This window comes from Periplaneta americana, chromosome 9 (assembly GCF_040183065.1).
Source record: "Periplaneta americana isolate PAMFEO1 chromosome 9, P.americana_PAMFEO1_priV1, whole genome shotgun sequence".
Lineage (NCBI taxonomy): Eukaryota > Metazoa > Arthropoda > Insecta > Blattodea > Blattidae > Periplaneta > Periplaneta americana.
This window is the reverse complement of record NC_091125.1, coordinates 176,637,447-176,652,435: the sequence shown is the minus strand read 5'-3', so window position 1 is coordinate 176,652,435 and position 14,989 is coordinate 176,637,447. Positions and strand designations below refer to the sequence as shown.

The window sequence follows — 14,989 nt, the reverse complement described above, 5'->3', positions numbered from 1 at the left end:
TCATTGTTATTTTCCATCCGAAGATCATTAAGAACGATGAATATTACTTAATATCTCCTATTTTTCTTCAAATAGTGTTTATATGCCATGTTAATTTTCATTTGTTTTCATAAGTTAACAATGATGCACATTGGGAGCAACATATAAGAAATTATTTTCCTACACAATGCACGCTATATTCACGTTGTTTTGAAATGATTAATCGAAGATAGTTTGCTTATTGTTTATTACACGCACGTTTGCATGTAATTTCTATTCTATACGTTTTTTTTTTCTATCCCACGATCATTAAGAATGGTGAATATTATTCATGCTTGTTTCCTGTGTTTCTTAAAATAATGTTGTGTGGCATGTTAGTTTTTATTTGTCGTGATGACGGATCGGTTACACAGATACAGACCAGGTCCCCAACTGGGGTTTTAGGGGGCGGAGCCCCCTAAAACAAGAAAGAGCACATTATAAAATGTAACTCGTACCTTCAACCCAAAGGTGATGGACCGGTTAATTACTATAAATTAATTGGATGAAGGTTTGAGGGCCAAGTCCCCAACAGGGGTTTTTAGGGGGCGGAGCCCCATAAAACAAGAAAGAACACATTATAAAATGTAACTCGTACCTTCAACTCAAATGTGATGGACCGGTTAATTACTATAAATTAATTGCATGAAGGTTTGGGGGCCAAGTCCCCAACAGGGGTTTATAGGGGGCGGAGCCCCCTATAGCAAGAAAGAACACATTATAAAATATAACTCGTACCTTCAACCTAAATGCGATGGACCGGTTAATTACTATAAATTAATTGCATGAAGGTTTGGGGGCCAAGTGCCCAACAGGGGTTTTTAGGGGGCGGAGCCCCCTAAAGCAAGAAAGAACACATCATAAAATATAAGTCGTACCTTCAATCCAAAGGTGATGGACTGGTTAATTACTATAAATTAATTGCATGAAGGTTTGGGGGCCAAGTCCCCAACAGGGTTTTTATATAATATAATTATGTTGTACGTAGCAAGATCGATTATTCAATTCATAGGATATTTTATGAGGTTGTCACGACTGAGATATCTATTGTCAATTGCTTTTATTTGTCAGAAGGCCTTGACTGACTTTGGGATGGCCCACAAGCAACAAGTTATACTAAATATGTTTAGGATTAGTGTAAAACTGGCCTATGTAACGAGTACCGGGTACTAGGAAATTACCCTTATTTCATTTTAGTAGAATACAGAGCATGAAAAGACAAGTCCGGGACTGTACTTAACTTATTTTACACATAAAGTGGACTTAATCGGCTTTACTAGTAATAGGGCGATATAAACATAGGTAGACCTTGTTACATTATATGCACACATAAATTTAAAAATTTATTTTACATGTATTTTAACTTATTTATTTCCCTCATTCATTTTTCTCTTACTTTCTAAAGGTATGTTTTTAAGGATTTTATTATCTCTTCATTTTTAATTCTTGATAGCGTATTGTGTACCTATCGCCGCAAGAATGAATGTTGCTGCAGCCGAGCGTAACTAGAATGCCATGACCACACTGGTAGAAAAGGTGGGTGGGGTATAAGGGATACGATGTTAGTCGCTCTGAGGTGCTACAGTTCTGCAGGTCTGAGCATGCGATATGCTGTAGTGTTGTGGTCTAAGGGTATTTCCTTCGGGACATGAAGGACTGACATCCCTACTGCCATCAATGCTGGTTGTACAGGTGGGAACCTTAACCTCCCACCTTCCTATGGACCTGCATTGTCTGTAATGATGACTTTTTAGTAGGAAAATAAAAAGTAGAACTTATCTGTAATAGACAAATCAAGCATCGGAATTTACGATTATTATATATCAATATTCGTGCCTGTTGTGCTGTATATCCTTATACATTGGAATTGCTTTGCAGTTTTCTTTCATACACTGCATGAAACAATTGGCTCATTTGTTGCACTATTGACGATCATCTGCAAATGTCATGAAAAGATACTGGAAATAATTGTAATATCTACTGTAATTTGCATACTGCATCAGTAGAGTACAGAAAATTATCGAAAATAATAAGCATTAACAAGTAAATGGACAATTTATTATATGAATAAAAATGTTTTTCCAACAGTAATTTATGTGACAAGACACTTAAGTAAGATCTTATTCATGAGTGGAAAGTTTGCCACAAGTGAATAAAAGCTCTTAGGTCTCATGTTGCATGTAATATTTTTTCCACTACTAATATGAAAGTAATATTTCTGAGAAAATAATTTTAATTGAAATTAAATATTATGCTCATTTGTTATTGTTTGATTCAAAGCCAACTGTTGCCCATGGTTAGTTCAACTAAATATTATGTACAGTGGGCTATGATTTAAAGAACAGTAATGAAGACAACAATGTAAGTCATGTTGGATACAAAATAAATAAATTTAAAATTTTTGTTCTTTGGAAGCAAAATGTCGTGTAAAGAAGAAGTTTTCTTACCGGATGAAGTCCTTAATGTCGCCAAAGCGGCTTGTCCATGTTAGTTCCATCTATTTATCAGAAAGAGTATAAATTATTTTGTGAGTGGCGGTATTAACGAAGAAATCATATTGGCATACCTTTCAGAAAAATTGAAGAAATATAAGGACTCTTTCTTGTGGTCTGGTTGGTTTTATTGTGTGTTTAGTCTAGTAATTGTTTTATATTGTAAATGCATTTCTAGGAGTGAATTAAATATCACCAGTAAATAAAACAAATGTTACTCACTCTTGCATTAAAGTCATTGTTTAGGTTGCTAGGAGCAACTAAACAAAGCCCTCTTTACATATAAGTAGTGGAAAAAATGGATTATTACAATTAATGTATGCAAAAGACGAACCTGCATAGAAATTCATACTTGAAACTTTTTCAACCTGCACTGGTTTAATCATTAACTAATTTGTAGCTTCCTTCCGTTAGCATGCACAACTCGTCCCACTTGTAGTGAGTGGTCTGTAGAGATTGGTAGAGTGTCCTTTGGCCTGGCAGGTGCGCGCGTGGGGTAGATGAGATAACAGGATGGAATGACCACTGGTTTGGGTCTTCAGTAGGGGAAAAAATTTTCTCATGAAATTTCGGCCAGTGTATGGGACCAGTGCCCACCCAGCATTGTGATGAATTTGGGTAGCTACAGTAGCTAGTGAAATATTGTTTCATAAACCATGTATAATGGCTGGGAAGATATCATGCTAACCACACAATATCTTTGTACTAGTTGAGGCATGTGAACGTGAGCCAGCAGTCTGATGGCCAGTCTTGTCGTGACCAGGATTGTTACGCAACATCATCTCGTTCCTTCAAAACCGGACAGCCAGAAATTTTCTTATATTTAAAACTAAGATTCTTGATTGCAGTGAGTAAAGAGGATGTAAATGATGAGACGGGTTGCAGGTGCTGCGAGTGGTGCGGCTGATCAAGGCCTCCCCCATGCTGGAGGACTTCGTGTACAAGATATTTGGGCCAGGCAAGAAGTTGGGCAGCCTCATCATCTTCACAATGTGTCTGCTTATCATCTCATCCAGCATCTCCATGCAGCTCTTCTGCTTCCTGTGCGAATTCACAAAATTCGAGAGCTTTCCCGAGGTATGCACTGCAGACAGCAGACGTGCTGATATGCATTCAAATGCATGAATTGTACTAGAATGGAATATTTGTTTCAAGTTCTGGAAATTGATCCCAGTGTTCTGGATTTTCTATCAGATTCTGCTGTAACCACCACAGTAAGAAACTTAATTGTAAAACAATACTTTTACATGAAAGTGTTTATACCATTCTGTGGAGTGATATGAAGTTAGCTTGGAGGTTAAGCAGTTTTTAATCACAATGTAAAACACGTTTATTTAGTATGACTATTTCGTCTATCTACACAGAGTTTCTTGTAATTCTAACACGATAGAGGGAATTTGTGATCTACTGTTGCATTGTATCGGCCTCAGAGCTGTGAAGTCCACCTTATGATTAGGGAGCGAATTTTCATGTTCTAGAAAATTTTAATATATTTATTTTTATGTGCTAAAAAGTACGAAACTATTTGCAAAAAATAATTTTAGTTTAGAGAGCAACTAAAGCCCTCCATGTCAAACCCTACACAGAATTGCGGAAACAGGGAACACTCCTAGGACATAGTTTTGCAGTTCGTTATTTAATTCAGTTGTTGACGGTCAGGTAGAGCCACAATTAACTTTCTTTTCAGACAAAGCTGTTTTTACATTTAAGTGGTTATAGTAGGCCCAAACTCTCAATAATGATCGCTATCGTCATTTTATTTATCTGGTGCCATTACATGGAATTGAAGTTGGTGTGTTATGTGTCACTAGCGTAGAAAGAGTTGTGGGGCCTTTTTCTGTGGCATGGTAAATTGTGAACAATATTCTCACTCCATTGTTTCAAAATTTAACAGATGCTGAGAAAAAGTTGGGGCACCAGCCCATACTGCTAGAAACTCAATGAGGGAAACTGAAAATGTGTTTACAAGGTGCATTTGAAAAGTTCGTGGCTTGACACACAGATAGACTCGAAAACATATTAACAATGTCACTGTTGTTAGTGGCCATTTTAAGCCCAGTCCAGATACAAGAGCTTACTGAACATTTTACTCGCACATGCAAAAAGTTGCAAGTAAGAAGGAGCGTGTGGACGTAAAACTGAGCGATTTTTAGATCTGAATACCTCCAACTCAGTGTTCACTCTCCGTTCAGTTTTAAAAATCACTTAGTTTTAGGATCCACACGCTCCTTCTTCCTTGCAACATTTTGCATGTGCGAGTAAAATGTTCAGTAAGCTGTTGTATCTGGACTGGGCTTTACATTAGTTCAAGCATGAAAAAATCATAATTTTGTGTTGACTATATTTTGTGTAGTTTAATTTTGCAGTTAGTTCGCCGAACAGATTGGCAAAATTGGAAAATATCGAGCTTTGTGCTGTCATTAAATATTTCTTAAAAAAGCGAATGAGTCCAACAGAAATTAAAGCAGACATGGATGCTACACTGGGGGAATCCGCTCCTGCATATTCGGCATTTTTTAAACTTGGTCGAGAGAGTTTGGAAGAGGATCCCCGCATTGGACTTCCAGTAACAGCAACAAGTGAAGAAATGCACGATATGATTTTGAATGACCATCGTGAGAAAGTGTGGGAAATTAGCAAGGTTCTGCATATCTCAACTGAACGGGTGCGCCACATCTTGTCAATGTCTTGGGCATGTCTGAGGTCTCTGCGAGGTGGGTTCTGCTTTTGTTAACAGTGAAACAAAAGCACATCCGATGTGTTGTCAAATTTCAAGGAATTGTCTGGCTCGATTCGAGAAAAATATGCCCGATTTTTATAGTTGGTTTGTGACCACTGATGAAACCTGGAGACAAAACAGCAGTCGAAACAATGGAAGCACAGTGACTCTCTGCCTCCAAAGAAAGCAAAAGCTGTTTAATTGGCTGGGAATGTCATGACGTCTGTGTTGTGGAATAATCATGATTGACTATCTGGCAAAAGTGAGAACAATAACCAGAGAATATTCAAATTTCCTGAAGCAACTGAAAGGGAAAATTCGCGAGAAGAGGGTATGGCCAAGAAGGAATTGTTGTTTCTTCACGACAATGCACCTGCTTACATGTCTGCAATCGCGGTTGCTAAACTACACGAACTACAGTTCGAATTGTTGCCGCATCCCCCTCTCCCTTACTTACCAGATCTCGCACCCTCAGACTTTTCTCTTTTCCCAAAGCTCAAAACTTACTTGGCTGGGAAGAAATTTTTGTCAATTGAAGAGGTTACCTCAGCAGCAGAAGGCTTCTTTGCAGATGTCGAGGAATCTGTGTGCAAGCAGAGTACAGAGTATTGCAGCACCGGTGGACCAAGTGTGTGAATCTGAGGAAGGGGGATTATGTTGAGAAATAAAGATTGTTTCAGAATAATCCTAGTTTAATTCTTATGTCAGACTATGAACTTTTCAAACAATTCTCGTAACGACCATGTTATTAGTCGTGGTTTGTGGCCTGCAAGATCCCCAGCTCTTTATTCCTGTGATTTTTATTTGTGGGGTAATCTTAAAGCTAAGGTGTATAGAAACAACCCCTTACAGTGCAGGGACTTGCGAGGAAATCAGGTTAATCAGTGGAGAGGAACTGCAGCCAGTGTTCAACAACCTTCTGAACAGCAGGGTGTACATTTTCAGCACCTGCTATAAAGGTAATTTCATTCTTAAGCCGCAGTTTGTACCAAAGCTTCATTAGCATAGCACTTCAGCGCAAAAGGGCCTGTCCGTCTGTCAGCATATGACTGCTAGGTAGAGGATGGAACTCTCTGTAGTGTCCTGTTATCGGAAATGTTGCAGGCCTTCATGTCCATGTTCCAAATCCTGACACAAGAGGCCTGGGTGGAAGTCATGGATGAAACGATGCTGCGTACACGGGAGACCCTCGCCCCCCTTGTGGCCGTCTACTTTATTCTGTACCATCTTTTTGTGACACTGGTGAGTGGAGTCTGCAGTTACAAGTTACATAATAAGGAGTGAGCTGTCAACTTACACAAGAGGAAAAGCAATCGATATATCAACTTGTTATTTGTATTTGTTTTACTGTGTATAGAGTGTTTAATGTATCAAGTTATTTATATTTGCGGTTGTTACTTGTTCTCAGTATGGATACAGTAATCCCTCCTTATCCGCTATTTGAGTTACCTGCAGTTAACCTCGGCAACATTTTCTTCTTTTACGTATTTTAGCTCCTAACGTCTTAATCTGAAGAGTTTTATAGAATCTAGTCATAGAATGTGGTGATATCATGATTCACCAACACTGTGCTTAGTGGCATTATCCAACTATTTACTTTTCTCCGTCCTAACATTTGCTGTAGTAGCAGCCTATAGACAGGATTACCTTTCTGAGTTCTCACAGAACAGAGCAAGCGTACAGCATGTTTATTATTATTATTATTATTATTATTATTATTATTACAATATTATTGTTTGTTTTTCCTAATGTCTTATTGTTTGTAATTTGTCAAATATTTAGGGTTGCCATAATGAAGAAAAACAAAACCAGGTCATGATCAACGCGTCAATTTGATCGACAATAGGAAACACATAAATTTCTAAGAAACTTATACTATATTTAATATGGGCACTAAATATCATCATTTATTACACTACTGCAGTAATATACTTTCGTGCGAGATAGTGCGTATTTGCTTGGTTTCCGCACAAAACTAACCAGCGGTAAGTCTAAAATTCCACATTCAGTATTCCCAACCGAACACACATAACAATTTCCCTCTTCTTACCGCTTAAGTGACATATTGATTTTACTGCTTTAGGCTTTTAACATATTATTTTTAGAGGACGTTCAATATAGTAATAATTATAAATTGGAAACTTACCACTGCAATTTCACCTAAATTGCACTGTTAATTATTGTTTTTAAATATTTGCAAAAATTAAGTAAACTCTACAACTCCACTAAAGTTACTGCATTTCGTGATGCATGTAACATTAAGGAAGCCGTTTGTTTTAAGTTCGCATTTATAGACTGGGGGAAAAAAAAAGACAGACGTATATCACGGCCTGCTGGAGTATAGTAAACACAGAAAACATTTTAAAGCAACAATGTTGAAGATAGATATTTTTGTTTTCCAAAATTGCCGTCATTGAACAGAAACCAAGATGGAGATTTCATTGCAACTAATTATAAATTCCTCTTTCAGGTATGTAATAAACGATCTTCACACAAAATAATGTACGATACATGAGCGGTATGTTTTCTTTCAATTCTCGGAAATTAAAAAAGCTCAACTACGTTTCGCTTTTTCAAACTTTTCCTCGAACATGAAAATTTCAACATACCGCTCTTGTAACGCATATTACTATATCTTGCCTATTACTTTCTTATTTGGCATGGGCAGTACATTATTTAGTGGCAGACATTCAGTTCTGTACCACTCATACTTCTCAGAACTGTGAACAGAAGAAGGGCACTCACTTGTTTCTGAACGACTTTGTGAAATTCACTGCAACTTAAATTTCCGTATTATACTGTACCTGTAGAATTGCTTTTACTGACTGAAGTGATAATTTGTTCCTTTCCTCTGTCCACTGAGCATTCATCAAAGAGAATACTCTTTGGACATTGGCATAATGTCCAGGTGCAGAGAAATGAAATTCTATAACTTTCAGCGTTTTGGAATACTGCTCCACAGAAAAACAGCTGTGAAAAATTTAACTAGATTTTGTTGAAAGTATTTATTTATAACTTTTCTCTTTGTTGTCCGATAGACAATCTTGAAGGCTCTTACTCATTTCACATAGTGTCATTATACACTACCGCTATCCCACATATTGCAATTTTCAAGATTTTTGTCCAATCAAATTCAAAATCGCGAACTTACATCTTTTCGGCCCAGACTTTCTTCTTACACTATAAAATCGCGGACTGTCCATGATGTCTGCGGCATATGGCAACCCTATCATATGTATGTATGTTTGTATGTTTGTTAACAAAAAAAATACTTACAGGGTTTGCTATTGCTCATGGTTTCATGTATCCACACTAAACTTTGGAACGTATCCCCCATGGATAGAGGGGGGTTACTGTGTAGCATTTACAGACCAGTTTTTTTTTTTTTTTTTTTTTTTAAATCTATAGTGATTTTACAAAATACAACATGTTTGACTGCGCACATTTTCTGTTGAACAGGATTTTGTTCATTTAGGTTTTGCTGTGAAAATAATTGTTTGCTTTCATAAATTGAACCATACATAGCTGAAATATTATTGTAAGTGAATGGCCTTACAGATGTTTGTTGCGATACCCTTCTCACATTCTTTCTTAATCTGTTGTGCTACTTCTCATTTGCAGATCCACTACTCTTATGTGCAATTTTTGTTTGAACTTCTGTATATTTGCAAAGAATATGTAATCGTTTTCCATGCTTTTCAATTTAATTTATTTATATTTAAATTCAATTTTTCAAATATATTAAAACTTTTTCCAAGTTACTTTTTAAAACGACGTGAAGTATTTTCCAGGGCCTTTGTTGGTTTATGAAAGTATATGTTGAAAGTTATAATTCGCCAGTGATGGTTCCGTGAGGAGGATCTCACTTTCTTTCCCCAGGATGCAAGCTGACAGCTGATGTTTAGCATTTGAAATGCCCGACATGATTCTCCCAAGTTCACCCCTCTAACATTCCTCTTGGCCTTCAAAATGTCAGACAGTTGGTTTTGTATCTCTTTTCCTCCCGCACTCAATATTTTAAGGTCAGTGTGGTTTTTTAGTAACTAACAATGATAGTTCTTCTTCCTTGGACAATTTTCTAGCCCATGAAAGTACTAATACGGTTCCTTTCTTGCTTTCACAGCCCTGCAACCATTTTTTGACCCTCAAACTGGCTGTCTGCCTAATGGAGAGTGGCTGTGATGTCTGTTGTCATGTTGAACTGAAACTAGTAGTCAGACTACAATCTGTAATAGGATGTAGGATATTGCAGTCATGCACTGTAGCGTCGTGATCTAAGGCATCATGGATGAGTGCTGACTGGTTAGGGTCCTCAATTATCTCATGAAATTTCGATTGGTGTATTGGGACTGGTGCCAACCCAGCATTGTGATGAATTTGAGGAGCTGCAATAGATAGCAAAATCTGGTTACGAAAACCAGCCATAATGATGAGGGAGACTATCATGCTAACCACACAATGCTTCCGTTCTGGTTGGATGATAGTTCACTTCTGCTGAGGTATGTGGACGTGAGGCCTTGGCCCTTCTTGACCTGTTGCACCACGGATGATTATTATTATTATTTTAATTTTGTTATTTTATTTTTTTTTGCAACTGAAATAATGAAAGGAAACTTGTTGAACAAGTGAAAATGAAAGAAGATTTTTATGTTTTTGCTACAGCATTCAACTGCTAACTGTATGTTTGCAGATCGTACTGAGCTTGTTTGTGGCTGTGATCTTGGACAACCTGGAGCTGGACGAGGACATCAAGAAGCTGAAGCAGCTAAAGTTCCGCGAACAGAGTGCCGAGATCAAGGAGACTCTGCCTTTCCGGCTGCGCATCTTCGAGAAATTCCCAGACAGCCCACAGATGACCTGCCTGCACAAAGTGCCTTCTGACTTCAACTTGCCCAAGGTGGGTTCACTGCTCTGAAGTCTTTGCCATTGCACCAGGCGCTGGTAAAGATTCTTTGTCTCTGTCACCATTAATGACATCTGGCAGCATTTGATAGGGATGAACCGGAGTACTGAATGCAAGGAGCCCATATTAAATAATTACACCTGCTGGTCTATCGCAGTCCTAGGCTCAGTGCATTGTCTGCAATTAAATTTTGAAGCCAGGGAATTCATTTAGATACATATGTACTTTATATTGTACTGAGAAAGAGAAATATTCATGAGCTCTGTCGAGACCTCTCAAATTGCGTACATAGATTTCTACAGCAGATACACAAATATAAAAGCATAATAGGCCTACATATAACCTATGTTTTCATAATAGGAAGATGTCTTAAAGCACACCCTCTAGGTTACAGTTGGTATTATGCCTTCCTTGGTGGTCCAGTTGTAGTTGTGCTTAGCTCTGGTCTCAAGGTCCGCAGATTCACTCCCGTCTGTGGGTGGTATATTTTGTATTGAAATATGTCTTAAGTATGGCTCCTATTAAAGATGATGTAAAAGATGTATCCCCATGTAGTACTTATACTCCATAAAAAGTCCCTTTATTCATGAATTAAAGTGAAATTCTATGTCCAAGCCTGTCACCACTCTTCTCTGATCACTACTATAACGAAGAATAAGGACATGTCCAGCTTCCATCAGATGAGGAAGTGAAACTGTAGGCTACATGTCCTGCATGTAAAGGTCCCTTTGTTCATGAATGAAGGTAAAATTCTATATTTGGACTTGCCCACTATTATTCTTGTCTCATCTCCTAGTAACATGTTTCACCTCGTTAAAGACTGAGGAGAATTGTAACGGAAAAGAATGGGAACCCGTCAGTTGAGAACCTGGCAATCAGCCATGCATCACTTTCGCAGGTCCGTGAGAGCTTCATGCGCCAGTTTGTTTATGAGGTGGAGGACGAGGAATCAGAAGGTGTGAAGAAAGTGAACGAAGTTTTTGACTCCAAGATTGTGTACCGCAAGCAGAAGCCAGTTAAGATCCTGACGAATCCTCCAAAAGTGCGGAACATCAGCACCAGTTTAAGGAAGGCCGCGATCCAGTACATAATCAAGTAAGTGCAGCTGTGAGTTTTTGGCAGCAGCAGCAGCAATGGCATATTGAATTCTGACGTCGTCTTGTATTTGCAGCGATTCCAACAATCAACGTCTGTTGCTGGGGGACTCGGCTATGATCCCTGTGCCAGGAAAGGGACCGCTGAAGCCTCAGGGGACGATCAGCAGTGCCAAACAGCTGCGCATTGACCAGAAGAAGTGAGTTGGAATTACACGCAGAGCTGATTCTGCTCATCTGTGGTCCACCAGGTGAACCGGAGGTCAACACTTAATGATGTAAAATTGCGCAGAATATTCTTAATTCTGGAGAATAATTGAGAATATTCCTTTTGTAGACTCCTTTAACAATATTTGATGCAGTAGCGACAGTATTTATGCTGCAAACAGAAAAACAAAGTACTCTGTAAGAAGGCTCGAATTAGACAGCAGTATAACTGATCTGTGCTTGCAGGTCTATTCGTCGCAGTGTCCGCAGTGGTTCGATAAAGCTGAAACAGACTTATGAGCATCTGATGGAGAACGGTGACATCGGCGCCATGAACAGAGTGAGTTCCTCACGCAGCAGGCCGCAGGATCTGGATATAAAACTACTGCAAGCCAAACGACAGCAGGCAGAGATGCGCAGGTTTGAAAATGAAGAACATTTTGGTTTTAAAATTTATTTATCATTTTGTAATATCTATGCATTTGCTTCTAAAATTTTAAAAATGTTTAAACAGATTGTTTTTCTCCTTATTGGCCATTAATTCCGTCTGTCTAGAAACCAGAGAGAAGAGGATCTTCGAGAGAACCACCCGTTCTTTGACACACCACTGTTTGCAGTCCCTCGTGAGAGCAAGTTCCGCAAAGTGTGTCAGCTGATTGTCTACGCACGCTACGATGCGAGACTGAAGGACCCGCTGACAGGCAAGGAGCGGAAAGTGCAGTACAAACGCATGCAGTGAGTACAAGCTTCATTCCACCGCCGTGGATGTGGACGACCTTTTCCAAACTTTGTGCGTTTGGGCTCCAGTGTTATTTACTTTAAAAAATCCAGGTAGAACTTTGTCTGAAAAGTAATTTAGTATTGACGGTCTCACACAATAATATCACCTTCATGGGAAATAATCTCACATATTAATGCACAATTGAAATGAGAAATGTAAATTTTTTTATGGAATGCTCCCAACTTCGATTACCATTATTGAAAAATAAATGTTTCTCTGCAGAATATTTCTAGATGTTAAAATCGTCATAATTATAGAACTCATGTTTTATCATCCGAAATATGTTATAATCTTGATACAATTACAAAAATTGCATTTGTAAATTAGTTCACTGTTCCAAACTACACCTCAGTGCTGGCCAGCTTTATGCAAGGCTACATACAGTGAAAATACTGTATTCTTATAATTAGCAGATTTTTTTTTTCTTTATGATAATAGAAGAATAAATTTTGGCCCAGACAAAATTCGAATGCTATTTTGGGATACTATACTATACTATATTGTGTCATACCAAATCAAAACAAAATCATAAACCAAGCAGTACAACACCAAACCGAAGTTTATCAAACCTGATGCCAACTCAAGACTAACTTCATCACATGAGGAAGAAGTTCAATTTTAAATTACATTAATTATAAATGTCAGTGGAGAAGGTGAGAGAAAGTACTTTGCATTATGTGCAGCAACTTCCTGGGGCTTGTGACGTACCTGGATTGGGTGATGATCTGTGTCACCACCCTGTCTTGCATCTCCATGATGTTCGAGACACCCAGCTACCGCGTGATGGAGACGCCTGCCTTGCAGATTGCAGAATATGGCTTCGTCGTCTTCATGAGCCTCGAGCTGGCACTCAAAATTCTCGCTGACGGCCTCTTCTTCACACCCAAGGCCTACATCAAAGATGTGGCCTCTGTTCTTGACGTCTTTATCTATGTGGTATTCCTGCTTTGTGATATATTTTTATGTTCATTTGTACTTATTTTCATTTATCTGTGTTTTCTGCTAACATATCAACTTTCAAACACAGTGGAAGAATTGAGAAGTCATTGAAAATAATTGGTGTCATTAAAATTAATAAAAGATTTAAAAAGAAAACATGGGAAAGAGATGGTGGTTGTGGTTATGTTTATGCTGTTAACAGTTACAATGTTAACGATAATGACGACGACGATGATGATGATGATGATGATGATGATGAATCACTAACCTTCAACACCATGATTAACACAGGGTGGTGAGAGGTATTTTTTTGTGTGTGCTTGTGATACTATCTATTACTACCTTCAAAAAAAAAAAGAATTGTAAAGTGCAATTTTGGATTTACACACTTTGCAAAATACATTTGCTTTATCTCAAACATCAATAATTCATCAGTTTTCATAACTTTCTAAGAAAGAAAAGAAAAGTTTGTGCACTTCCTAAGTGATATCCTTGCAACCATCATGCAGGATGATATGTATTGTGCAGGTTAGCCTGGTGTTCTTGTGCTGGATGCCAAGGAATGTGCCTCCCAATTCTGGTGCGCAGCTATTGATGATTCTGCGCTGTGTGAGGCCCTTGAGAATTTTTACGCTGGTACCTCACATGCGAAAAGTTGTGTACGAGCTCTGTCGTGGCTTCAAGGAGATACTTCTGGTAGGTGACCATTGAATCTTCTATTTCTTTAAGGAGATTCTGCTGTTAGGTGACCACATGTAGAATAAACTTGCTGGTGTGTTACTAGTGTTGCCTTTCTTTCCCCTGGTTCACAGAGTATTAAAATTGTCTTAAACCCCTGCTGTGACTGCGTGGTCTAGAACACCAGACTGTCAGTGAGGTGGCATGGGTCGCAGATTGGGTGTTTTTCAGCATGTGTATTATTTTGAAACAAGCTCAAACCTCTTAAGACCTCATTTTGGAAAAAAAAAAAGTTTCAAACTGAACTTGCCGAGTTTCTTTGTTGAGGAGAACCAGAAAAAGCGTTCCATTCAAAATATCCACGGCCCCCCCCCCCCCACCTATGGCCCATGAGTTAGGCCCAGTGGAATGCCGTGCATGACGCCTTGTAGGCCTAGATATGCATTATACTAAGGTGGTCCTTACTCCAAAGTTTTAAATTACATTTTCCTTTGCATATTTTCATGTAAATTAAGTATTTTACATACGAGTACTTCGAAGTGTATTGTCTATTTTGAGAAAGTAACATATATATATATATATATATATATATAAAACCATTTTAACCTTGATGTCTTCAAGTAATAATATTCGAGCTACCTTCGTCCTCCTCATTGAAAGAAGGAGAATAAAGTTATAGAATAACTCTTCTCGGGTTCTCAGCCAGGTGAGTTGGAGATTAGCTTCCAAACTTTCGATGGCTAGCTCTGCCATCTTCTTCAGGGATGAAGAATCTCCAACTCAGCTGGCTGAGAACCCAAGAAGAGTTATTCTATATCAAACGCCGGGAAAGCCTCAAGTTATACATTGAGAATAAAGTTGTTTCACACTTTTAGCATGCGTCTCTTCCCTCTCCATGTGCCCTGAACGTTTTGAAAAGTCGCTCGTCCTGGATTGCAGGTGTCGATTCTGCTGATTGTGCTGATGTTCGTGTTTGCAAGCTATGGGGTGCAGTTATTTGGAGGACGCTTAGCACGCTGCAATGACCCCACTATTCAGCGACGCGAAGACTGCGTTGGCGTCTTCATGAGACGCGTTTTCGTCACAAAGATGAAGTTGCAGCCAGGTGCCAATGAGTCGTACCCGGCTATGCTGGTGCCCCGCGTCTGGTGAGTTATT

General features: G+C 38.6%; 1 protein-coding gene across 5 annotated transcripts in view; it reads left to right on the top strand.

The window, feature by feature from the left end:
• Window positions 1-14,989, top strand: part of na (sodium leak channel non-selective protein na) — a 58,420-nt gene that overhangs the window by 14,880 nt on the left and 28,551 nt on the right. For all 5 annotated transcript variants that reach the window (XR_011334073.1, XR_011334074.1, XM_069836477.1 and 2 more), the window contains 10 exons: window positions 3,396-3,587; window positions 6,334-6,471; window positions 9,920-10,126; window positions 11,031-11,227; window positions 11,304-11,426; window positions 11,680-11,853; window positions 11,989-12,168; window positions 12,898-13,150; window positions 13,682-13,849; window positions 14,771-14,979. Coding sequence is in view for 3 of the 5 variants with exons in the window: in XM_069836477.1 (XP_069692578.1) it covers window positions 3,396-3,587; window positions 6,334-6,471; window positions 9,920-10,126; window positions 11,031-11,227; window positions 11,304-11,426; window positions 11,680-11,853; window positions 11,989-12,168; window positions 12,898-13,150; window positions 13,682-13,849; window positions 14,771-14,979 (1,841 nt within the window). In the remaining 2 variants the exon portion in view is untranslated. The remainder of the gene's footprint in view (window positions 1-3,395; window positions 3,588-6,333; window positions 6,472-9,919; window positions 10,127-11,030; window positions 11,228-11,303; window positions 11,427-11,679; window positions 11,854-11,988; window positions 12,169-12,897; window positions 13,151-13,681; window positions 13,850-14,770; window positions 14,980-14,989) is intronic.